General features: G+C 53.3%; 1 protein-coding gene across 5 annotated transcripts in view; it reads right to left on the bottom strand.

The window, feature by feature from the left end:
- Positions 1 to 25,201, bottom strand: part of DENND2B (DENN domain containing 2B) — a 177,045-nt gene that overhangs the window by 10,348 nt on the left and 141,496 nt on the right. For all 5 annotated transcript variants that reach the window (XM_059135395.1, XM_059135405.1, XM_059135421.1 and 2 more), the window contains 12 exons: positions 18,277 to 18,428; positions 16,605 to 16,820; positions 15,591 to 15,687; positions 14,950 to 14,994; positions 13,809 to 13,993; positions 12,263 to 12,372; positions 11,972 to 12,041; positions 9,098 to 9,175; positions 8,376 to 8,516; positions 4,557 to 4,705; positions 747 to 924; positions 448 to 489 (listed from right to left, as the gene is read on the bottom strand). In XM_059135395.1, the coding sequence (XP_058991378.1) occupies positions 448 to 489; positions 747 to 924; positions 4,557 to 4,705; positions 8,376 to 8,516; positions 9,098 to 9,175; positions 11,972 to 12,041; positions 12,263 to 12,372; positions 13,809 to 13,993; positions 14,950 to 14,994; positions 15,591 to 15,687; positions 16,605 to 16,820; positions 18,277 to 18,428 (1,463 nt within the window). The remainder of the gene's footprint in view (positions 1 to 447; positions 490 to 746; positions 925 to 4,556; positions 4,706 to 8,375; positions 8,517 to 9,097; positions 9,176 to 11,971; positions 12,042 to 12,262; positions 12,373 to 13,808; positions 13,994 to 14,949; positions 14,995 to 15,590; positions 15,688 to 16,604; positions 16,821 to 18,276; positions 18,429 to 25,201) is intronic.

Genomic DNA, 25,201 nt, shown 5'->3' on the forward strand with positions numbered 1-25,201 from the left:
GACTGTAAACCTTGGAATTCCATAGCATCCTGTGCATCATGTATCATCCCCCAGCAACATTTCAAGGCAGGTGGTGTCACCATGCCCGCTTTAGAGATGAGAACTCTGGCTTGGAGAAGTTGGGAGGCCTGCCTGAGATCGTGGGGCTCCAAGGTGGCAGAACCAGACCTCAAGTGTTCAGACTTCCAGGCCATGCTCTTCACATTCCCACACTCTATCACACTGGATGATCCCAACCAGAAAGGCAGATCCTGCTGGGGTCAACACTTCCCCGATCAGTTTCTCCCCATCTTTGTCTAGTCTGTGAATCTGGAGCCCAGAGAGCTCAGCAAATAGGCTGTAAGGGTTGAGCAATGTGTGTACCAGTGTCGGGTGCCCTGGGGCCTGCAGCAAACAGGCACCTACCCCAGGGCAGGACATATTCTGTGGGGTCCTGCTCTTTTTTACCTGTCGGATGAATCGGTCGGATCCCAGATTCACCATCAGTGCCTAAAAGAAAGAATCATCAGTGGCAGTGATGCAGGGAATGAGCCCCTGCGATGCCCTCAGAGTCAGACAACAGGAATAACTCCAGGAAGGGACAGGAGCTGGGCAGAGAGGCCCAGAGGCCACAAGTGAGAAGATTCCAGAGGTCTTGGTCCCTTCCTTTCCCCCTCCACCCCTCCCTCCCTCCTGGGAGATTCTGTTCCTTCAGTCCCTTCATTCCTCCATCCCTCACCCAGCTGGTCCCCCAGACAATGGCCCACCTCCTCCACAGGCAGCTCCTTCAGTTTGGGGAGGGAGCTGGAGAGCAGGCCAACCAGGAAGGGTGTGGGACAGCAGACGATGTCAATCATGGAGGCCGGAAGGACAGGAATGAAGGTGTGCTGCCAGGAGAAGGGGTAGAGCAAGGCCACCACGGCATGGGAGCAGCTGGAGAGTGTACTGGTAGACAGACAGAGACAAAGCACCTGAGCCCAGGCCTAGCACCTTTGGGGAATGGGAGTTAGAACATCCTTTTATAGGTTAAGCTTCCCAGTGCAACAGAAGTGCTAATGGAGCTCAGGTCAGGATCTGACCCTGCAGACTGGTGAAGCCCCCACATTCCCACTGCTCAGGGCCTCGAGGACACTGGTACCACCAACCTTCTTTGGGACTTGACCTAGGAACAGCCACGAAGATACACAGTAAAGCTTAAACTCACAAACGACTCACATACATACCCGCAATGGCCACCCTAATGCACAGACAGGCCTAACTTGGTGGGGAAGTAACAGCTCAAGCCAGGGAACATGAAGGTAAGGGGAGCAAGAGTTGATCACATAATCGGAGTATGCAAGAGCTGGAAGGCCGTCAGAGGTAGTCTTACCAGGTCTACCTTTTATAGCTGGGCCTACAGATACGAAGGGTCAGTTTCATAAGTGGCCAACCCAGGACACAACCAACTGTCCTGTCTCCCAGTCCCATGTCACTTGACTACTCTGCCGTCTATCCAACCCTTCCTCTCTGTAATTGCAAAAAGTGGTCTGAGGACCACTGACTGAGGTGAGGAGCCCGGCACCACTCCTACCAAGCTGGGAAAAGGCACCCCCACCCATCTTTCCTCACAGGCTCCAAAAAATAGTCTACAGTCTCAGTGGGGTCATTCCTCTCTCCGCCTAGAGGGGGCTCCAGGCGTCTAGACCTAGCAGCACTCCAGGACCAGCTATCTAAGCAGAATGGCCAATGCAAGAGGGAAGGAAGACCTCCAGGGTGCTAGCCAGTGGGAGCAGAAGTGAGTGTACATGCCCCATGTGTGTTGAGGGCTGGTGTGGGGCACTAGTAGACACAGGAGACACACCTGGCTTGAACAACACATCTGCTGGGAAGAGAATCAAAGGCCCTCCCCTAGGGACCACATTGTAGATGGGGAGTCAAAGGCCACGGTCAAGTTCAGTTTTAAGCTTGACTTTCCCACTCTGACCCTCTGCCTCTATTGGTCCCACCTATTAGCCACAATAGACTCTACAGGATCACCTCCAGCAGGAATTCGCCCCCTTTCCTGAATAATGCCCCCTCAGTTAGAGAACATGGTTCCAACCCATGACAGAAACAAATCCCCTTTTCTTGAAGGACCTGTGGATGTTCACAAGTGTTTCGTCAGCCAGTGCCTTGCTTGGCTGTCCTGTCACCCTAGAGATGCCTAAAATAGTGCTGGGTCTTGAGGCAGAGACACAGGTGTCCTGGCTCTGACAGCCCTTCCCCTGGGGACAGCAGTTCCCCACACCTCAAGGAGAGCCATCTGGAAAAGATCTAAGAAAGGGCTGTCTCAGGGTGAGGGACACACTGATCTCCACCTTCCCCTCCAATGGGCCTGGCTCTTTGGAGACAGAAGGTTTTGTACAGCCCCTGAGGCTGATCACTGCAGAACCTGTACACATACACGGTGCACACTTCCATATACTCAGACCTCAAAACTAGACCTGGAGGCACAAAGGATTTGTGGACAACCTAAAATGTAAGCAACAGGACATGAGATGGCTGGGCTCACTGAGCCCTGACCCAGTCCAGGCCTGGTGCCATCACTGGATTGCCTACCCTGCCCCTCTCTAGTCACAGGCAGACCCTGAGGAGGGTGGGTATCTTTTCTTAGACCCAAGAGTGGCAGAACTTGAATGCTGAGCCCGGCAAAGAACAGAGCCCTGGGGTATTTTCCTTCCAGGATGGTGCAGGAATGTGCTCAGAGGCAGGAGCAGCCAAAGGAAACAATAGCTGCATTCAGGGCCCTCGTGGAGCTGGGCTATGGGTGGGGGCGGCAAAGAGGAAGCCCCGAGTGAGGGAATGGAACCTTCACAAAAAAGGAACCTCGGGTCCAGGCTTTGGCAGGGACACCGCGGTCTGGCCAGGCTCTCTTGATGAGGAAGAATGAACATGGGTGGCAGGGAGGCAGCAGACAAAGGCTCTACGGGGCCGCTGTCCTTGGCTTTTTCCAACTGCCAGGCTGAGCCCCTTCTTGACAGACCACAAGACACACAACTATGAAACACTGAGGCTGGGGTGGGAAGCGAGGGACCGTTTTCGTTTCTAAAGCAGGCCTTCTCTGGAAAAGCCAGCAGCCCTGGCATTTCCTCCTTTTCCTTCTCCTGGACCAAGGGTGGGCCTGGCATCCTGCCCCAGTGCCCCGAGATGGCATTCTAGAGTCCCTTTCTCCTGCTCCCCTCAGTAGCCCCTCACACAGACAGAAAGGAAGACTCCAGGGAGCCTGGCCCTACTGATGACCAACCCGCAAGAGGATTTTTCTTTTCTGCCCCTCCTATCAGCACCTGGCATATGGTGTGGCATAGAGCAGGTGGGTTAATAAATGTCCAGGTGACTGAATTAACTCCACCATTCTCAAGAAACCTCTTCTTCCTGTGATGGATTCTTTGACCAAAAAAAAATACACAACGGGTTGCCAAGATCTCATCCTCTACTTTCCTGTCCACTCCCCACATACACTCTATGCCGTGGTTTAAGTATTTGTGCCCTCCAGAATTCCTGTATGGAAATCTTAAACCCCAAATATGAGGTCACGGACCTTTGGGAGGTGCTTAGGTCATGATGGTGGGGCCCTCATGAATGGGATTCATGTGCTTATAAAACAGACCAACAGAGCTCCCTGGCTCCTTCTACCACAATGAAAAGACTCTGGCTATGAGCCTGGAAGCAGGCTCTTAAAAAACATATCCACGCTGGCACCCTGAGCTTGGATGTCCACCCTTTGGAGCTGTGAGAAATACACTTCGATTGTTTACAAGCCACCCGGTCTGGTGTTTTGTTATAGCAGCCTGAGGAGACTGCGACACTCTTTTATGGATCTTGACTGCCTAGAAGAGCTCAACTCTTTTCATAATGCCTCATGTTCTGTGACCCTTCCACCACCCCCTCCTATAGCCACAGCCAGATCTTGGCATCTGAAACTCCTCTGCCTCTAAAATCATAAATGCCAACATATCAGACCAAGACCCAGGATCTACCCAGCTCTTTTCCTATTCCTTCTAAACAAGCTCCCCTGCCTCATGGGCACCTCCTGTCCCCAGACATCTTTTCCCTCTCCTAGTCTGACTGGCCAACCTTCCTGCAACCACTCTCCTCCCTGGCACCCTCAATACCTCCCCTTGACCTTCTCCACAAATCCCCAGGTGCCTTCTCCAGGTGATGCCCTAACTGGCTCCTTGCTGGGGGGGCTCAGCGCTCCTCCAAACCCTAGTCAGCGCTCTTGCCCCTTCCTCAAGTGGCTCTGCCTAAGAGCTCATCACTCTCCTCCAACCCCACATTCCACAGAGACAACCCTGCCTCCTCCTCCACAGGAAGTCCTACCACCAGCCAGAAATCTCCTTACTCTACCTCTCTCCATATCCATGTGTTTGCATCTGCACCCTCTTGGCTGGGCCAAAGAACAAATGTCCCCACCTCTTCCCTCAGGCTAAGTCCTCCCTTGGGTTCTCTATCCTGCCACACCAACACCACAGCGGCTGGCACGTAGCAGGGCTCATAAGTACAAGTCAGATTAGCGGACGTGTCCTTTCCCTTCTTCACCTTGTCCTGCTGGGCCTTACCTGAGCTTATCTGCCACAAAAATGACTCGGCGCTCTAGCAGCAGCGAGGCGAAGATTCGGATGAGCTGGCGCACGCTGAGGCAGGTGAAGAGGCACTCGAAGTCCACGTGCTCCAGCCGGGAATCCATGGGCCGCCGCAGCTCTAACACCTGCAGGACAGCAAGGGGGAAAGTGGCTCCAGGCAGGCGAGGTGGGTGTGCCTCCCAGGTCCTACACAAAGTGAAGGGCAGTGGGTTTCTCTCTCTTCTTTTTCCAGGTTTCTAATCTACCCCACTGTACAGTAAGATCCAGTCTCCGTCTCCTCTCAGACCACAGCTCTGTTCCCACAATACTCAGACACTTAGCCTGTGGCAAGAGGGATAACTGGAATGTGGAGGAGGCTCCGGGGGGGAAGCAGTTGATGAGCCATCCATCGGGCTCACAGGAAAAGGAGAGGTGGCTGCTCTTATAGATAAGGAGAATGAGGAAACCACACAGCTCTATCTGTGGGGTACTCCCTGCGCCCAGGTCCATCCCCTCAGTAGAGGTCTTGGCGCCCATGCTGACCAGATTCCATTGCTGCTCCCCCGGCCACAGGAAGAGCAGCATCTCCGTATCCCTTGACTGCCATCTCTCAGAAGGCAATGCTAGTGTCCTTGTCACCATGTCCTCTCCCTCTTCCTTCCAGAGGTCCCGTTTTTGCTACTCTTCTGGCCTCTATCTCCATGAGCCATCTAATCTCTGTGCCAGGGACAAGGAAAACACAAGGAAAAGGCTGGCTACTCCACTACCGTGCCAGGAAGCAGGACTTTATCGGGGCCAGACCCAGCCATCCGCCCTCCAGGGGGTGCAAGGCCACTCCCAAGGTCGGTGCTATGGCACAAAAAGTCACTTCCCTGGAGGTGGTCCTGAGCGTGAAGGGTAGCAACTGACCCTAGCAGTGAGAGCAGGAGGAACTGCGGGAGCTCAGGCCAGGCCAAAGCAGCTGCCATAGGGGCCTGCTTCGTGTTCTCCTTGGTCTCTCAGTGCCTGTGGGCAGCAAGGGTGTCTAGGCCTCCTGCTAAGCAGGGTGAGAAATGGGTTCCCTCATAGAGCCCAGGGCATCAGAGCTCTTTTCCAGGGGCTTTCGCCCCTATCATTTCATTTATTCCTCAGGGTCTAAGCAAGGGGAGTTCAAACTCCTAGCTCAATATTCAATTCCTCTGGCTCCCAGAGAAGCAGCAAAATGGGTACAAGGTGCCCCCGCAATCAGCGGATACTACCTTTCCCACCACCGGTGACCTCCTAGAAGGCCCAGGGATGAGCACAATTCCACACTCACCCAAAATGCTCCCGGAATGTGGCCTGAGGGAAACCCACACCACGGGGACACAAGAGGCCTCTGTATGAGCCCCTGTCCTAGCCCCAAGAAGTTACAGTGAGGCTCCCCCACACCCCTCCACCCCCAAGAGCCTACACACAGTCCAACAGGACTGGCTCTGTAGCATAGCGCCATGCTCCTACCACCCCGGGTCCTGGCTCCCTCCAGGGTATGAGAATTCCCAGAAGCATCCTATAGGACCTCTTCTCATGTATCCCTGCCCTCAAGGATCACAGTCCAATGGGGCTGACTGAGTCTAAACAACCAAGATGGAGGAAGCCATGATTCGTGTCTTCATGGCGGCGGCGGCGGCGGCGGGCGGCGGGGGGGTGGGGGGTTAGAGCACAAGATACTTCATTTGGGCTGTCCAAGGAGAGAAGGGAAGAGTGTTCAAGGCAAAACGAAGCAAGTTTCAGTGACAGTAAGCAATTCAAGTTAGAGTGACGAGAAGTGAGGCTGGTGAGGGCGAGGCCATCTCAAGGTCTCCCAGGCAAGCTGCTGGGCTCTCAGGGCAGGGCCAGCCATCAGCCTGCGCCAGTCCTCTCAAGAAGCCTAAAGTCCCTCCAGAGGAGGGTGGCAGAAAAGAGGCTGAAGGAAAGCCCTGAAATGGCCTTCGCGCCACTCCCAGCACATCCCGTGTTTCTTTAGTCAGACCCTCTCCTGCTCTCTGCAACAATAGTCATTTCTTCTTCCCTCTCCCAAAGCCCAACATCTACCTCTCACTCAGAGGATGACCTTCTCTTCCATTTTGAGAAAACCAAAGCCATCAGGCAGAAGCCAGAATCTACCAGCCCTGGCCCTTCCCTGCCATCACACAAGGAAGTGCCCGTCTCTCCAAACTGAAGCCAGTCCCTCCCTGGATCCCACAGCCCCGCCACCTCCTGGGCCACAGCCTGACTGTTCCCTCCCTCTCCTGACTATCTGCTTTCACCTCTGCCTCCACTGGGGCCAATCCCACCAGCCTCCAGATGACCATCTCCGGCAAACTCCCCCTTTCAATCACTGCCCCCTTCCCTAGTCCTCTTCACAACCGAGCCTCTTGAAGAGAAGTCTGTACAAGCTATTTCCACTTTCTCACCCCTCTTCACTTCTCAACTTACTCCACTCAGGTATCTGGCCCCCTCCATCCCTGCTCCCCCAAGATCTAGTCTTGTCAAGGCAGCTGGCCATTCCCCATCCTGACCTCAGCCTCCTGTCTTTTCCCTCCTGGGGGTTGCTCCTCCCCTTCTGCAGGATCCCCAGATGTTGGGCGTTCCCCAAGTCCGAGGAGGACCAAGCCCAGGCTCTCTTCTCTTCCTTTTCTATCCTTTCTGCTATGAAACATCTTATCTTGGGTGCCACACAGGTATCTTTAATGTAACACGTACAAAATCCACCTTCCCACTTCCTCCTCAGAGCCCACTCCCTCCATAGGCAGCAGGCCGGCAGCCACCCTGTCACTTGAGCCAAAAGGCTGGGATTAGCCTTAAAATCTCCCTAATACTTACTCCATATTTCCACTCAACACAAAGTACTCTGATCCTCATTCTAAAATGTGTCTCTAATCGACCTACTTCTCACCTTTTCTACCACACCTTAATCCAAGCTACTATCATCTCCTGTCTGCACTTCCGTACAGGAGCCTAGCTGGTCTCCTGCCTTCACTCCAATCCGTGATCTCCAGAGCAGCCACAGTGAGCTTCTAAAAATATATCTCAGATCTTATAACCCTGCTTAGATAAACTCTAAAATCCTTAACTCGGCCTAGCAGGCACACTGTGATGTGGCCCTCGCTGTCCATCCTGCCCTGCTCACACCCTTTTAACCATCTTGACCTTTTATCAGTTCCTTGTCACTCTTCCAACTAGTGCCTTTGCAGGAGCTATTCCCTCTCCACCTGGAATAACCTTCTCCCATCCACACCCTTCTCTTACAGTCTCCCTCTCCCACTTCATTTAGCTGACTTTACTAATCTTAGTCACTTCCTCAGAGGGGGCCTTCCCGGGACCCCTAAAGCAGGTTTTAGGTCACCCGTCACATACTCTTACTCCCATGCTCACACTTGGCACTTAAAAAGTTCAGGAATTATCTACTTAAAAGCAGACACATGTATTTAATATTGGTCTCTCTCGTGAGAGGATGAACTCCACAGGGACAGAGCTGTGGCCCACTTCAACCTCATGGCTGCTCCAAGGTCTGGCGCCATCCCTGACTGTGAGAAAGCACTGTTGGTAAATAGTTGATGAATGAATAAAAGGTGGGCAGGTGGAATGCAGTCAAGTCCCAGCAGGTCAGGGAAGGCCCCCTAAGAGCTGTGGGGAGTTAGGCCCCATTGACAGTTCTGTCCTTCACTTTTCCAGTCCTGACTGATTAGCTATACACACATGGTGAGAGAGGAAGGGGCCGTGCTCTGCCCCTCCCAGGGACTGCAGCCTTGGCCAGGCAGGCCGTCCTCCAGGCCCCATCCACAGTCTGAGAGAAGAGGCAGCAGAAATCCCTACCTCGTTGCCAGCACCTGGAAGAAACGTCTTCACTTTGATGGTCTTCCCCGGGGCAGGGAAGGGTGACTCCATGAGACTTCTCATGAAGGGATAGACCAAGGCAGCAGAGATCCCACGCCGGCGCTCCACCTCATCTAAGACCTGTGCCCACGGCCAGCAGCCGGAAGAGGAAGGGTGTCAGGCGCTGCCCTTCCCTACCTCCTGGGCAGAGAACAGGGCAGCCTGGCATCTGACCAGCTGGGGCCAAAAGCTAGGGGACAGAAGGGCTATCTCGCCAGCAGCTTTACACTCTAGCCTTCCTGCTTCCCTTGGCACTCGATGACTGTTCTGCTTACTAACTCGTGCTTGCCCCACACCCAGGAGGTGGGTAAATGAAACGCCACTCTTGAGTCGGGTCCCTGGGCACCTGGTTTCCCCAAGGGGATTCTCTCTCCCAAAGGACTCTGGCTCTACCCAGGGCTCAGAGTGGACTGTGACACTGGCAGACCACGCTGGCACAGGAGCTGGGGAGATGCCAGCTGGCCAGATGGGGAGCCAGGCTTGGGAAGAGGAAGGAGTCCACGAGCTCCCTATGCTTGCTCTTGCATTCTCTTGCTCACACCCGCCCGCTCGCTTGCTCGCTCGCACACACAGGTGGTTTTCTCATCTGAGCTGGCCACAGATATTCCTGTGGGAGCTGTCAGCTGGGGAAAGGGGAGGGAAGTAAGCCACAGCCCTCTTACCTTGGAAAACAAGCCGAAGCAGCCAAGGCGGCTGATGACACAGTATACCTCTGGCAACCGAGGCCCTTTCCCACTCGGCTGGGTCGGGATGAGGCGGAGGAGAGACAGACAGATACCAGAGAAGCCACAATTACTACATCTGGCTCCTTTTCCTGGGGAACGGAGGACTAAGGACTGATCTTCTAGTGGACGATAGCAAGCCTCTTCTAACCGCTACTCAACCAAGCCTCCAGAGGAAAGGCTGACACCCTCCAGGGGAAGGCTCTAGCCTCTACTGGGTCTTCCAGCCCAAGGTTCCAGACTCCTGCTGAGCTCCTCCCAGGAGGACGCTGACAGAGGCTGGTGAAGAAGGAAGCAGCCCGGCAGAAGCTATAGGGTGATTTGTGGATTTACAAGGTGAAGGCTGGGAATCCAGAGGACACAGTGGTCATGAGAGGAACCTGTATACATTCCTCAGAGCAAGCCACGGAGTCCCCCATCCCTCACAGGGAACATTCTGTAAAACAGCCCCATTCTAGGTTCTCCTTACCTCCCTTCCTTAATCCACCCTATTATAGTAAGACAAACTGAACATGGATAAGAGCCGCAAACTACTATTTGTTGAAAGCCTACCATATCTGAGGCCCAGGCTTAGTACTCTAAAACTGCCTGTGAGAGGTAGTGCACAGGCACTACCACCTGCGTTTTGTAGAATGAGTAAACTGAGTCACAAAGAAAGTGAGCCATGTATCTAAAAGTCATAGATCCAGGAGTCTGTTTTGGCCTCAGATTTACTGTCTCACCTCTAACGCATGCTGCTTTCTGACCCGACACGGAAGGGAAAGGGACACAAAGACACAGAACAGAGGTATGCTAGGAGAGAACAAAGAAAAAAGGGGATTGGCAAAGTGAATGGCTGGAGGAGATGTGCACTAAGAGCGCCCCAGGCCTGGAGCCCCCATATGTGGGTTGGGGTGAGGCCACAGGAGTCTACTTCTCCAGCCAGGGGCTGGCAGGGCTCTGTGGCTGTGGCTGCCTCTGGCTCCGAGGCCTGAGTGCCTGGCAAGGCCAAGTAGGGAGGGAGCAGAGCAGCAGGTGCTGGCCCCTCACGCAGGCCGCTAAGCAAATGCAGATGGGTCTATTTCAGTTTCCAAACCTGCTGGCCACACGTCACAGATCTAAAGAGAAGGCAGAATCTGTTTTTGTCCATATTAGGCCTGAAACTCACTCCTCTCTCTTTCCTTCTCCCCCGCCTCCCCTAAAGCCCCAAGTGATTAAATCAAGTATGTGGGATTTGGGTTAGAATCATTGTGTCCAATCTGCAGGAATGCCGAGCTAGTGCCAGCCCCCTTGGCAGGGACCCAGCCCAGGCCCTCTCTGAGCACGAGCACGCCAGGACAAACATGCTCTTCCCTGGGGGCGGCAGGCCCGCTGCAAAGGAGCAGCTCTGCTCCATCACTATTCCTGCAAAAGCAGTCCTTGGAATGCTCCTCTCTGGGCACAGGTGAACCTGTGGCAAGCTGGCCTCTGCCTGGCTCCCCACCTGGCATTTGCATTGCTCCACATCCCCTTAGCCCTGCTCACCGGGCAGTCAGTATCCAAATATCCCTTCGCCCAGACTACGCTCTGGGGCGATCCAAGAGTATCAGACCTGGTGTTAAAGAACTTAGTCAGCCCTGGCTTGTGTTTCACTGGCTGTGTGATCCTGGGCAGTTATTCCCCCCAAGTCTTAATTTCTTAATCTACAGAAACTGACATAGTACTACTTCATGAACTACTATAAGGATTCAAGAAGATGACATACTTAAAGCGTCTAGCCTGGAACACAATAGGTCCTAAATAATAGCCTATTCCCTTTGTCTTCCCTTCTACATTCAAAGGCTGACCTCCTCTATTAGACTATCTAAATTTTCTTGAGGATTGGATTGAATTCAAGTCTAACTCCTCTTTAGGTGCCCTTAACATGTTGCCTGACCCTCAGTGGGAGTATGGGACGTGTTTCAGAATGAATGAATAAATGAATTAATGAATGGCCCAAGATCCTTTGTCTGGGGTCCCTGCTATACATGACCCTTGCCTAGGATCCTTCTCATCTACCCCTAGACTGGCTAGATATCTAGTGAGTCCTTGTCCCACTAAGGCATGGGAGTCCTGAAACACTGCTGATACCCCAAACCAACAACATCCCTAGTGAATTCCAGAGGAAAGTGCAACAGGAATCTCTCTTTACCTTACCTCAAGATACTACTACTACTTCCCAGGGCTGGGGACCTGGGAACCTGGGGACCTGGGGATCCCTACTTCCTAGGACTAATGGGAAGGGAGATGGGCACGGGCTTCTTTCTATATAACATGGTTTATACTTTCAAAACCCTCCCTTTCACCTGTTCAAGGCACCTCTCCCAGAATCCCACAGAAGGTACTGCTCTGTCCCTCCTTAGCCTCCAGCACTAGCAGACCATGGACAGGATGCCTCCTCACTCAGCTGGCCAGTTATGGGCCAGGTATGCTGCTGGGTTGATATGATCCTGCAATCTGGCTTCAGTATCCAGGGCCCCAGAGCCCGAGGGAAATGAATGAGAAAAAAAAGTGTAGGAAAGTTGAAAACAGGACATATCAGTAGAAGGTGATCCACTCTCTCCTCGTAGTGCAGTTTATCTTAGATTGGAAGGGTCACTCCGAGTCCTGCCATCCCAGGAGTGCCTCATCAGTGTGCCTATATGCACATGTTGTCTGTGTTGAGGGTGGCCTCAAGAAGCATACAAGGAAGCAGAATGCAGAATCTCACATAAACTAGAGTTGAAGAAGGTGCGTGTGCATGTGTACACGCACATGCACGCACACATACATACATACTGTGGCCCAGTCCCCCAAGGACCACATGGCCCTACTCACCAGTAAGCGCCTGCAGTAGCCAAAGCGTCTGCTGCCATCTTCCCCAGTCAGCATGAAAGAGAAAGTCTCACTGGAACGGGGAGGGGTCTGGCATCAGGGAAGGATCAGAGGACCCAGGAAACAGCACCCAAGAAGAGGGAATGCCCTCCCAGGGAGGAGGAGAAGGGCTAGGTTGCTGTAAAAGTGGAGGCTGGGACTCGGGTGTGTCCCACGCAGTTGCCCCTGCTGTGGGAGGCAAGGAGGCTGTGTCCCCTTCCTGCCTCACCTCAGCCAGACCAGGCCACGCCTCACCTACTGTACTCGGACACAGGAAGCCAGTCCTTGGCATCAGGGAAGCAAAACTGGGGAATGGCCTTGAGCCTCTCCTCTGCCTCCCGCATCTGCTTGGTGGGTCGGTCCAGCTGCAGGGAGAGGAATATGGGGAGAGATAGACAAGAGAAGACATGGATCCTTGGTTGGTAGGGGAGGGGAGCTGAGAAGCATCTCCTGTCCTGAGAGCTCTAGATGGCATCCTACCAACTGGCATGCTCCTCAGCAATCCTGTCCCCATTCCCGATTCCTACAGAGAGGTCTGGAGAGAGCTGAGTCATCATCTATTCATTCAGTATGTGCCAAGTGAGCGCTTTTTCTATGTGGCCCCTGGCCCTGTGTCACATGCTAGGGCTACTGATGGAAAACAAAGTGGACAAGGTCCCCGTCCCTGCACATTCTGGTCAGGAGAGTGAGCAATCGACAACAAAATCTCCAAAGGAGATCTTGCCACAAAAGAAAGAAATAGGGTGCTGTGACAGAGGGAACTGGGCAGGAGGAGGTATACTTTAGGTATCTGGAAAGATCTCCTGGAAGAGGTACTATCTGGGCAGAGAATGAGGAATGAAAAAGAGCCGGCAGCAATGTGCAGAGCTAAAGAAAGAACATTCCGGGCAGAGGCAAAGAGCAAGGAGGCCAGGCTGGCTGGCTGGCTGGCTGGTGATGGGCAGGGAAGGTGTGGTGAGAGGGAATGCAGGTGGGGGGATGGGGAGTGACAGCTAACAGGGTACAGAGTTTCCATTTGGGGTGATAAAAATATGTTTCAGGGGCACTTTGGTGGCTCAGTCAGGTAAGCGTCCAAATCTTGGTTTTGGCTCAGGTCATGATCTCGTGGTTGTGAGATTAAGCCCTGTGCCAGGCTCCATGCTGGGCACGGAGTCTGCTTCAGATTCTCTCTCTCTACCTTCCAATCTGCTCCTCCCCCTACTTGCTTGCACTCTCTCTCTCTAAAATAAAATCTTTTAAAAAAAATGTTCTAATATTCATTTTACAACTCTGAATATACTAAAAGTCACTAAATTGTATACAGAGAAAGAGCATGAGCTGGCAGAAGGAGAAGCAGACTCCCCACCGAGCAGGGAGCCCAATACGAGGCTCAATCCCAGGACCCTGGGATCATGACCTGAGCTGAAGACAGCCACTTAACCGATTGAGCCACCCAGGGGTCCTGAATTGTATACTTTAAATAGCTGAATTATATAGTATGTGAATTAAGTTTCAATAAAGTAGTTTAAAAAAGAGAAATAAAGTAGAAGCACCAGGCCCCGTGCCATCCTTATAACCAATTTGGGTTTTATTCTAAGCATACTAAGAGGTGTTCTCTGTGCCCTCACCCTCTGAACAAGTACTGGCCCAAACCCACGGCTCAGAACGCCTCTCTCCCCAGCGAGCTGGCAGGCACCAGGCTCGGGGCTGTCACTGCGAGGTAAGTGGCGATGGCAGGAACAGGATCTCTCTTGCCCTAGAGATAGCCCAGGCAGACAGAAGGTGCCAGAGGAGGGGCGGGATGGGGGAGAGATGGCCTCACCTTGGGAAACTGGTAGGAGACTTCAGGGAGGTAGGTATTTCGAGATGGCTTCTTCTTGAGGGACACCACCACAAAGTACTCGAAAAGCTCCCGCTCCTGCCACTCAAGCAGTTCCAGCTCCAGAGTCCGATAGCTGGGTGCGCGTTTCAGCATTGACTGGATGTGGACCAGGCGCTGCGTGTGGGCTGCGGGCAGGTTGTATGTCAGGGGACAGGCAGACTGGACCCTCACAGACCCCACATCAGCGCCCCCCCAACCCCAGTCTCGGGCTTTGCCTCTGTGGACCACCTATAAGTGCAGAAGCCTGGTCTGACCACCTCTTGCAGCTGGGTCTGGGGCTGAAGTGGCAGGAGCAAAGCGTCTATGCCTATGCAGAGGCCCTGCCCTGCAATGGGGGGCTGCTATGCTAGGCCTTCTGGGCCTTCTGGAGGCTGGGCTGGGGCTGACAGGACTGCCTAAGCCAGGCAAAACCCAGGCACCCACCTACCCCTGTCTCGTACCAACAGGAGAAGATAGGAACCACCATGCAGGCTTTATCCCGGGCCCCTCTCAGAGTCCTTGGACATTTTGTCCCTGTCCCTACCCCAGGGAAACCCAGTAGAGGATGGAAGAAGGGAGCTAGCTCCCATAGACTTTAACCCTCCAGGAAAGTCTAGACAGGTTTCCCAGGAGAGAAAAAATAGAAATTCATCCAAGGCTGCTGGAACGGGAAGTTCCCAGAACCTTTTCAGGGAGGTGTCAGTCCTCTCTGTGGATATGGGGGGTTAGTAGTCTCAATGCCTCTAGAGGACCAGTTTCCTCAAACGGGCACAATTCTTAAAGCCAGAAGAGGTACTTGTAATCTTCTAAACCCACTTCTGACCCTCCAGATTCGCAGCATTTACCAGGCAAATCAACACCCAATTCTCACGGACAATACCTTGGGGAAGTCCAGGTGAAGGCGGCTGTCTGAGTTCAACCTTCACAGGGCTGCCTTGCATACAGTAGGAGGGGACTTCCCTGGAGCTCTTTGCTCCGTCAGCTGCTATCCTGCCTGCCTGTGGCCCCTCCAAAGCAGGCCAGCTGGGGACGTGGGAACTATACATGCAGAGGAGGGGGGGTGACTCTACAGCCAGGGCTGGGAAGGGGTTCCAGGCCTCACCTTTGAACCTGTCGTCAGAGTCGCTCTCGCTCTCACTATTCTCATCTGTAAAAGTAACAGCAGGAGTGCACACTTGCTGAGCCACTGCTCCACAGCCAATGTTTCCTGGGCCCCCCTCCCAGCTCTTCTCACAAAGGATGAATCCTACCTCTTCTGGCCCCCCAAGGCCCAGGGTCCCTTTGAGCTCAAACCACAGGTGCTAATTGCTATACAAACCCCTCTCCATCCAGTCCTGATCTGGGGGAAGCTACTGAAGGCCTGAGCTGGAGGCCGAGACAGCAGAGAAGCCTACAGGCCTGGATCACAGGGACTACCTCCAGGAGGCCAAGATTTGAAATGGGAAACAGACCACAGTGCTCAGTAAGTCTGGCCTTTCCTTTTGGCAGAACCAGAATCCCACATCCACCTCCCTCATCAGGGCCTCACAGCCCAGTGCCTGAACTAACCCAACCCATGGCTTCCTTCCTTGTTTGGCCCTCCCTTTCTATGTGCCGTTTCTTGGGGGGACTCTACCCTCCTAGAAGGCAGGAGGATCCTGGGATTGGCCCACAGAAGGGTAAACTGAGGCTAGTATGTACCTCTCCCTGTTCCTACTGCCCAAGGGCCCCCGATACCCGAACCACTCAGACATCAAGGCCTACCTCTCAGTGATGCTGTCTCAATGCTGGACATAGACAGTTTTTTTAACCTCTTCTTTCCCCTCTTGGCATTGTAGATGGAGTTAATTCTTTGGACAAGCTGGGTGAGAAAAGCAGGGAACGTGAGATAACCCTAACACCAGCTGCCCCTATTTCTAAGAAGGCTGATTAGTAACCCATTTGTTCCCTCAAGGTGCATGCTTTCTGCCCTCCCCACACTGGGGCCCAGTTCTGGTCTCCCTGCTGCACTGACCCCAAGTGCAGACTGGCCGGTAGCTCTCCTCTCCCTCATCCCCTAAGTGGTCTCCCGCTCCTACACAAGAATGTTAAACTTAGCTCCCCAGAGGAAGGAACTGTGATCAAACTACACAGGATGGGAGCTTCTGGGTCCCTAGAGTCACTGAACCAACGGAGACAAAAGAGCTCTTCAGACGTAATAACAGGAACAAGGACTGGAGCCTTTCCCTCTAGGCTATAACCTGGGGCCACGACAGGAAGGAGCTAATTCCCAATATACCCAAGCATTGTTTGCAGGCTAAAAATACCATTTGGCTAAATCCTGCTGCTTTGGGCTGGGGATTTGGGTCTGACTGCCTGTGTATGCAACTCATTGCAGAAAACTCTTAATTCTGAGAGTCGGAGAAAGAAAGACTCAAGTTTGAGTCTTAGGCCCTTCAAAGCCTAGAAGTGTTTATGTATACACAGAGATCTCCAAGTGCACACTCCACCAGTGGGGAGTCTCCTAAAGGACTGGCTTCCGGTCACTCAATGGCAAGGAGTGCTCCCCAGTCTGCCCCTCCCCTAACATCTGTGCACCCACGAACCCCTTATTGCATCTCTGTTAATAAGACAGGGAATTAACCAGGTGAAAAAGAAAGGCCAGCGCAAGGGCCCAGAATTTATTCAAGGAGAACTGAGGAAGCAGCCTTGGATTAGGGAAGGAAGAGGAGGAGAGAGCTGCCCACCTGCCTGCCCGCCTGCCCAGCCAGCCCCGGGTGGCCCCTCTGGGGAGGCTACCTTAGGAATGCGGCGGGCCCTGCGGCTGGACAGCAGCTCACTGGTGGTGCTGAGGCTGTCCTCATTGAGGCTGGAGGGTGAAGACGGCAGGCTCAGCTGAGCCAGCAGCAGCATGTCGTCATGGCTGTGCCTCTTGGGTAATCGCGGCAGCCGGTGGCTCTTCCTTTCTGACCAGTTCCCACTGCGCAGGGACTGGCTGCTGGGTTTCAGGGAGAGCTGGTACGGGGGAGAAGACGTGGGAGAGGGCTTCAGCACATATGCCTTGGCTGGCATCCCTGGCTCCTCTGAATCCCACCCTGGAATTTCCCTCTGCCTGGATTTCCTCTCGTAAGACCTCAGCGGCTCATCAGCAGGTCAGGGCTAGATGAGACATGGCTTCCACAAAGGAAGCCAAACCACCTCTACCAGATAAAAGAAAACAGAGGCTAAAAAACTGGGCTCTCATCTGAGTGGAAAGAGAAGGACAAGCGGGAATTCTGGGGGCTCCTCCTGAGCTTTGGGACAAGGCTTAGCCTTGGCTCAGTATTCAGCCTGGTTGACAGAGGTCATCTCCTTCCCACAGCCAGTCCTAAAACGCTTCCTTAGCAGAGGCCATAATCCACATAGCAGCCTGGCCCTGCTCACCTTTTCTAGGCAGAACATAAGGGCCCTGGGCTCTCACTCCCAAAGCCTGGCAAGGTGGGCCTCCCAGCCAGGTGGTTCCTTCACTGCAGCTGCCCCTCCCCAGCCCCGATCTACTCCCTCAGTCGAAGCCAGCACCCTTATTCCGAGGCACCTTACTCTCCACAGATCCCGCTGCCTGCTAGCAAGGCAGCACCCCTGCCCACTCAGCCCACCTCCCACCCACTTTCTGCACCTGGCATCATCCTTCATCACTGTTCAGCCAGTCGTCCTCCCACCCAGTCAGGCTGGCCACACAAATTCAGTGGGGGCCTGTTTGAACATAGCTCATGAGAAAGGTGAATCTTTTGTAAAAATGATTATATCACTCCAAAGCCAGAAGAAACCATCTCTGTATTCTCTAGCCAATGTTATAAAATGTCCAGGTCCCTCCATTTGCAAAGAGAATTAGAGTTGCCTGGGTAGATCCAAGAAAGCGCCTCCTGCCTCCTTCTCCTGCCCCCTGTCCACCCTGGACAAGGCCAGAATGAGCTAGAGTCTAACAGTCTCCTTGGACTCTTCACCTTTTTTCTCATCCTGCCTTCTATCAGCCCTTTTCTTGACGATTCAGTCTTAATTCCCTCCAACATGAGTGGCTCCAGGTCTGGCAGACACCTATCTAGCTCTCCATATCTGGTTCTTGGGCCTATGCCTGGCCCCCGAATGTCAGTACTGAGATCATTTCTGCCAGAGCTGCTGAATACCAAGACTCCAACCAGGGTCCCGTCTTCCTGTTACCCACAGAAAGGGAGCAGGAGCAATGACAGGACAGGAGGCAGCTGGGGCTCGTGTTGCAGCGCAGAGCACAAGTAGTGAAGGGGAGCACGGAGGGCAGGGTGCCCACGAGGATTTCAACGTGGCAGAAGTCCCCGCATGCAGAGCTCTTCCCTGAGGTCACCTCCTTTGTCAAGTATTAGTGAAGGAAAGAGTGGGAGTGGAAGCAGGCCCACACCCTGGCAGGACAGGCCTCCACTGTGGCCCTTGTGTTGGCCCAAGTCGGGGCTGCCATTACCTGAGTGGGTGGGTTGTTGTACTTCCTGTCCTGAGGACCCCACATCCTGTGCAAAGAGTCCAAGGAGTTTTCAGACAGTTGCTGGGATTTTCGTCCTGCTCTTCGGCTCTTTAAGTCCACATCCTCATATGGATTCTCCTTGGGCAGATCTCCTGCAGAGGGGGAGAAGTCAGAGACTAGGAGAAGGGAAGGAGGAAACACACTCACAAATAAACAAGCAGAATTCCTGTGAACCAAAGAGAATGGCTTCTGCCTGGCCCTTCAGCCCATGAGTCATACAGCTGCCCGTCTGCTGCGGGGAGGCTACAAACAGATCCCAGCTCCAAGTCCAGAAGCAAACCCCCCGCCCCCAGTTCAGCTCAGCCTCGTCTGGCCTCTGCTTTATAAATTCAGAGATTGCACAAGACTGGCTCAGCTACCCTGCCTGTGCCCAGCCAGAGGACAAAGCCAACACCGGGCTTCATTCCTTAGCTCCAGGCCTCCTGCTGTGAAAGCCCCAGAGATGCACAATTCAAGGTAGGAAAGGCTTTCAGAGGTCACATGGCTGTCCTACTGCAGATGCCCCCTGAGGACCCACTCCAGAGGCTGGGCACGGAGGAACAAACCTAACTACAAAGAGCAGGGGGCTGGCAGGCCTCCCTCCCACTGACTGTCCTATGTACCAACTCTCTCAGGGCAGCTCTTCCATCTGGTCCACAGGTAACCCCACACCAGAACAGGGGCAAGCCAAGTAGTGACAGCACTCTCACTACAGGGTCACAGTTTACTCCACCACTGGCCTTACAATAAGAGAATGGTCTTCAATCCCCTTTTGTAACAAGCCCTCCTGCTGTGACACAGGGGAAGTGTGAAAGGCCTGCTAGCCATCCCTGCCAAAGAGGTGGGGTGGGGAGTTTGAGCTTCTCAGGACGAATGGCTAAGATCCCTGGCAGCAGGCACCATCCTGGCACTGCCAGCCAATCTCAGGGAGCAGAAAGCACAGTCCCTGCCTGTAAAAGCATCTCCATCCCAGAGCCCTACGCACCTGCCCTTCTCCCTGCAGCCCAAACCTGGACTTCTCTACGCCTCAGAACACCACGTGCCTCCTGCCACGGATCTGTGGGCAATGAGAGTGAATGTGGCCCTCTGCTCTCCTTCCTTTATCTTTCCATATCCTCCCTGCCACATGGACATCCCTGTCTGGGACTGGGGACCCAGGCAACTGGTAACCAACAAATATATGCTACCCTCTGCTGGGGGCAGCATACACAAAGAGACCGGGGCTCACTCCTCTTCTCCCTGTTCCGCAGCGGGTTGGAAGCTGGTGACTGCTGAGCCTGCAGATGCCCAGGTGTACCTCACACCCCAGGGGAGTTCAGACACCACTTCTTGGAGAGCAGGTGAGGAAAAAGCTACAGGACTAGAAATAAGGCTGCTGAGACTGTAGGCTTTCCTAGGATGCGACACAGGAGAAAAACCAATCCCTATATGCTTACAGAATTCTCAATTTCCAAAGTCAAACTGGGGGTATCTACTTATTACTACCATGGAAAACTACTGAGGAAATGCTTTCGCAGAGGTAGGGGGAAGGAAGAGGTGTGAAAGTTAGATTTCTGTCACACCTACTCAAGCCACCAGGGAAGCCACACAAATCTCTTGAAAGTGAGTCAAGAACGGGTCAAGAGAGGATCTGGGACAGGAGGAAGTGATTCCCAGCACCAAGCCGAGTCCTCAGCAACTGAGCAGACGTTTTCCTGTAACACAGCCATGCTAGAAAGATGACCGGTCTCCATTCCAGAGTCCTGACTAAGCAGAGCCGGCCAGCAACCCTGCTCTAGAAGCCAAGCATCAAAACTGGCATCCAGCCTACCCCACTCTGGGCACTTAGGGAGGAGGCAGGAGACACCCAGTTCTTCTTGGTCTGTTTCCAACATATGACCTGTATTGATGAGGTGGGAGGATTCAGGAGTCAAGAGTGCCGGGACACAATCTTCCTGACCCTGGGAAATGGGGCCAGAGCATCACTGTTCTGATGGGGGCAGGAAGAACATTCATTACAAGCTCATCAAATCCAGACTGCCTTGGGCTGGATGCTGACCCGCCAGAGTCCTTATCATCATCCCTGAATCAATATGATGACCCTGACTCAACTGCTTTAGGTTAGAGTTTGTCCAAAGTACTGACATTTGGGGCTGGATGATTGTTGCAGTGGTGGGCTCGCCTGCGCATTTGTGGGATGCTTAGCAGCAACCCTGGCCTCAATCCACTAGATGACCGTAGCATCCCCTCAGTTCTAAGAACCAAAAATGTCTCCAGACACTGCCAAATGTTCCCTGAGCAGAAGGATAAATGCAGGCATGGATGGATGGCAGGGGGCACAGAGGGAGGAAGGAGCAATGGAAAGACAGAAAGAAGGAAGGAACGAAGGAAGGATGGATGGATGGATGGATTAATGGGTTGGATGGATGTAATTACCCCCTGCCCTGTTAGGAACCATTGCTTTAGATAGATGTTTCTAAACTTTCTACTAGATTGGGAGTGCCATGACATGATTCCCAAGGCAAACTCCCTTCATTCCTTCCTTCTCCCTCCCTCTCTCCTTCTCCTCCTTTCTTCCCAAGGGATCAGAGCTTTGAACATGGATACAAAATCCAACACTCCAAGGAAAAGATGCAGGAGACCAAAGCCCAGGGAAGTAATAGCTGCACAACACTGAGGCACATCGAAGACAACCTGGGAGGAAACAGGTGGGAACACCAGGGTCTCAATACTAACGTTGCCTCTGGAAACAAAATTTCAGGAAAGCCTCAAAAGCCTGTTCCTCCTGCCTTCCCAGCCTTAACACCAGCCTCTTTCTTCAGCAATGTTTCAAATTCTCTCTGATAGAATCAGGCCACTCATCACCGCTCCAGGAAATGACTGCTGGCCCCAGCCCAAGCCCTGCCTCCCCAGCCTTAGCTGGGCCCTCACAGCCCTCGTTCACCTGCTACTCTCCATGTCCTAGATTATTCCCAGCCACTGTTCTGGAGCTGTCTCACGGACATATTCCCTGTCATCCTTCCAGGTAATAAGGATGCCCAGGGGATGGGGATAATATGCAGATACCAAGTGGGCCCCAAGGCGAACCACACCTGAACCTGCTGGGAGAAAATTAATCCCAAAGCAATGGCTCAGAGTTGGGAGAGGCAGGAGGCTGTGGAATAGGGCTCAGAACTTCCTTCCCGGGAGCAAGCCACAGCAAGGCTAGAGTAGCTACAGCTGAGTGGAGAGAAATGGTGAAGAGTTAGCAGGGGCATAGATGGGAGACAGGAAGCCTGGCAGACCACCAGACCGTCACCTGCATTCCTACCCACACGGACTGCTGGAGGCCGATCCGCACTGACTGCTTGAGGAGAGGAGTGGGAGAGGAAGGCCCTGTTCCCCAGAAGCCAGACCCTGAGCAGCCCCATCTCATCAAGCCCAGCTGGGGAAGCCAGAGGTCTCAACCCTTCCCAGCTTTGCTGATGAGATATGGAACAAGGGCATCGCCAAGAATTTCTGCTTTGCACTCTTTTAAAGGGGCTTGTCAGAGCCCAAACTTAGCATAGGGATCCTCTTGAAGGAAGAAACCAGCCCCACCCAGCCCTGCCCCCGCTCCTCCCCACAGCTCCTTTGGTCATGAACCACACACAACAACCCACACTCACTCACACACGCACAACTAGAAGAACCAGTCAGGGAAGAGGTGTGTAAGTGCGCAGACACTGAGGATTTCTTTCCACAGAATCCTAAGCCTCTTGACCGTGCCCTGGCTAGGGCACAGGGTCTGTAGCTTCCCTGTCAAAACCTGTCCTGGTTCCAACCAGCTGCTTGTGCTGGTGCTCAGCCTCTTCCCCTCCTTCACGCAGCGGAGAGGGCCAGGATAAAGGTCCAACACACCCCTTCTCCCCGCCAACACACAGTACATCAGATGCGGAGCTCTAAGGAGCCAACTGTTACCTACCCTCCAAGCCGGGACACCCTTCTCCAACTGGCCAGCCTACAGCCTTGGTGTTGTTAGGTACCCTTTGTGCCTTCCTACTTTCCAGCCTGGGGACAAGTGAGAGAAGACGGAGAGAGCAGAAGCTCCAAAAGCTTTGCAGTCAGGCTGACCGGCCCTATCCCCAGCTCCCATCCCGCTCAAGTTCCTGGAAACGCTCCCTCAGCCCCAACTAGCTGCTGGGAGTGGGAATCTCTGCAGGAATGCAGTCCAGGCTCCCTGGTCAGGCGCCGAGGCCACTCCACATAACTCCCTAATAAGCTGCTTCCTTCGGTGCATTTTTAAGTGTCAGCCTCAGAATGCAAACGATTATAAGGTTTTGTGGGACGGCAGCATCTTCCAGGGGCAGATGTCAAATTGGACAGGCGAGAATTAACAGCCCAGGAAGCAGCAAGGCAGTAACTTTATTTTTGAACCCCTCTATTGCAAATTAGCAGGACAAACCTCAGCCTGTCTCGGAATATCCCACCCCAGGTCCCCAGGCGTCATGCCTGATGTGGGCGGGAGTCCAACAAATTCCCCAAGGCTTCTCGTTCAAGTCCACTGATCATAGAGAAGACATGTTCATTTCTGGGCCAACTAAACCTCAACCTCTAACCGACCAGCAACTCCAATCCAATCAACTGGTCCCCAAGATGGAGATTTAACACAGGAGCTCCCTGTCCCCCACAAGCCCATGATGACACACCCAAAACAAAGCTTTGTCTGTCCCTGTGCAAGCAAAGCAGGGTAAGAGTTGGTTAATCCAAACAGGCCCAGCCTGAAGCTCACAGAGCACAGGCTGGGCCAAGAACAGAAGAGAAGGCTCCTGGAAAGTCCAGGAAACTGTTCAATCCCAGGCAAAAGTGAAACTGACATTCATAGTGCAGCAACGAGGGCCCCCGTGAAGCCTCTGGGGGATCCAAATTCTTGGATCAGGGAAGGAGAAAGGGACAGATCAACCAGAATCTAAGAGAAAGAGATATTCTCTCTTAGATTTCCCTCTAGCCTCCTTGGTCTAGGGGATACAAAGGAAGAAGCTGTGTCCAAGGCAGTGAACTAATTACAGATGCTGAACAGCCCTACCCCACCACCCTCAAGGCTGAAGCCAAACCCGGGTGCCTAGGTCACTCCCTGCCCTCCTTCCAATACCCTCCCGAGCACTACTCCTGTGCTCTGCACAGTGCTCCAAATCCAGAAGCTAGGTGAGCAGCGAGGGTCACGCCCCCACTGCAGCCTCCTCCCATCCCGGGCCCTTACCCCTAGCTCTAGCTCATCCGTTCAGGAAGGAGCCACGCTGCTCCGGTATTTCCTTCCCTCCTCCTGCAGCATCCCAAAGTGGCAAAGACTCCTCTACTGAGTCTGGAGACTGAGACCCAGACACCCTTGCCTCCCTCCTCCTCTTCTCTCTAACCTGACCAAAGAGGCCCAGAGAACAGCTCTGTTGCCCAGGACAGCGCCCCCCAAATTCTCATCTCCCCCCGCCCCACCAGACACAGTCCCCAAACAAGGCTAAACAGAGGTTAGGATCATGGAACTCTGGACAGGGAGAAATGGTTAAACCCTCTCTTTCTCTTGTTCAGTTGATGCAAAAACATCCATCTCCTCTCCTGAAATCCCTGGTCAGCCCGGTCAGGCTGCAAAGCCCCCTCAGAGAAGAGGAGCACAGCGTGGGCAGAGCCCGCTGGGCTGGGGGAGGGGGCAGCTGCTGCACTGGGTGCTCCCAAGGGCCCCGGGCAGCAAGAACACATTCCAGTTTCTTCTCAGCTAGAGGGAACAGGAATGTACCCTGCAACGGGAATGGGGAGGAAGATGGGGTTGTGCCTCTGATCCCCACAGCTCTTGACCTCAACTCTGGAGACCATGTGTACAAAGCTTTTTCCCAGTGTTAAGGGAAAAAGTCTCCCTCCCTAAACCCTTTTGCTATTCTAGGGATCCCACTCCCACAGTCTTCCGGTTATGACCTAATTTTGGATGGCTGTATACTATGCACTCCATTCCTGGGGAAGCAGTGCCTAAGTGGATCCAAGCAGTGCTCTGCTATTTTTCCAGAAACTCCAGCCCAGCGAGTTGTAAGGAGAAAACAATGAAACTAGTGGCTCAGATCAAATGAGGGAATAGATGACCTCCTCTTCTGAAGATTCACCAGTCTTTGGAGAATCTGGAAGGTTCTCCACTAGGGCCACTTCCCTCTCTAATGTGTTATCTAAGCCTATGGTCTCCAGCCTCAAGTCCTAACACAGAGATGAGACAGAGCTGGAGATGAGAGAGGAGGGGTCAAGTGCACAGCACACTGCTTCTCTTCTCTTGAGTGATCTACACTCACACACAGCACATTACTTGAACGGAACTGAAGTATCCGCGGAAGAGAACGAGGCCAGAATTAGAATGAAAGCCCAAAATAAACCCAACCCACCCCACTCTGTTGGTTTTTCATTGACCCTGGAACACAGGTTTGCCAACACCAAGTCTTCCCAGTTGTTGAAGGACAATTCTCCATGGCACTTTATATTTCTGACTTTTGAGCAAGAGGAATGAAATCATCCAGACTACCATTTCAAAGATGTATAGCAAACCACCTCAGAAGACAGAGGGTGTCTTCCCAGAGGGTAGAGGCAGATTTGCTTCCTGACCAGAATAAAGATAATGTCTCTTTGTGGGGCAAAGGTTGGGCATGTTTGCTAGCCACCCTCTGAAAAGATTGGGGTTCCTTAAGCTTGGAGACCCTCAGCTGGGACACAGACCCACTGTGCATATACAGCCTCTACCTGGACCTCCTCCACACTGCCTCATGGGACCTGGGAGCAAGGGGGACCCACATGGACATGGAGCTCATGCCTCCTGTGTGCCATGAGCAATAAAGTCCTTTGTCTCCCAAGAGTCTTGTGTCTTGCGTCAGCATCTGTGAAACTGGGGAGGGCTAGACTTGTTTGCAAGCAGAGTAAAATC

Source organism: Mustela lutreola, chromosome 1 (assembly GCF_030435805.1).
Source record: "Mustela lutreola isolate mMusLut2 chromosome 1, mMusLut2.pri, whole genome shotgun sequence".
Classification (NCBI taxonomy): Eukaryota; Metazoa; Chordata; class Mammalia; order Carnivora; family Mustelidae; genus Mustela; species Mustela lutreola.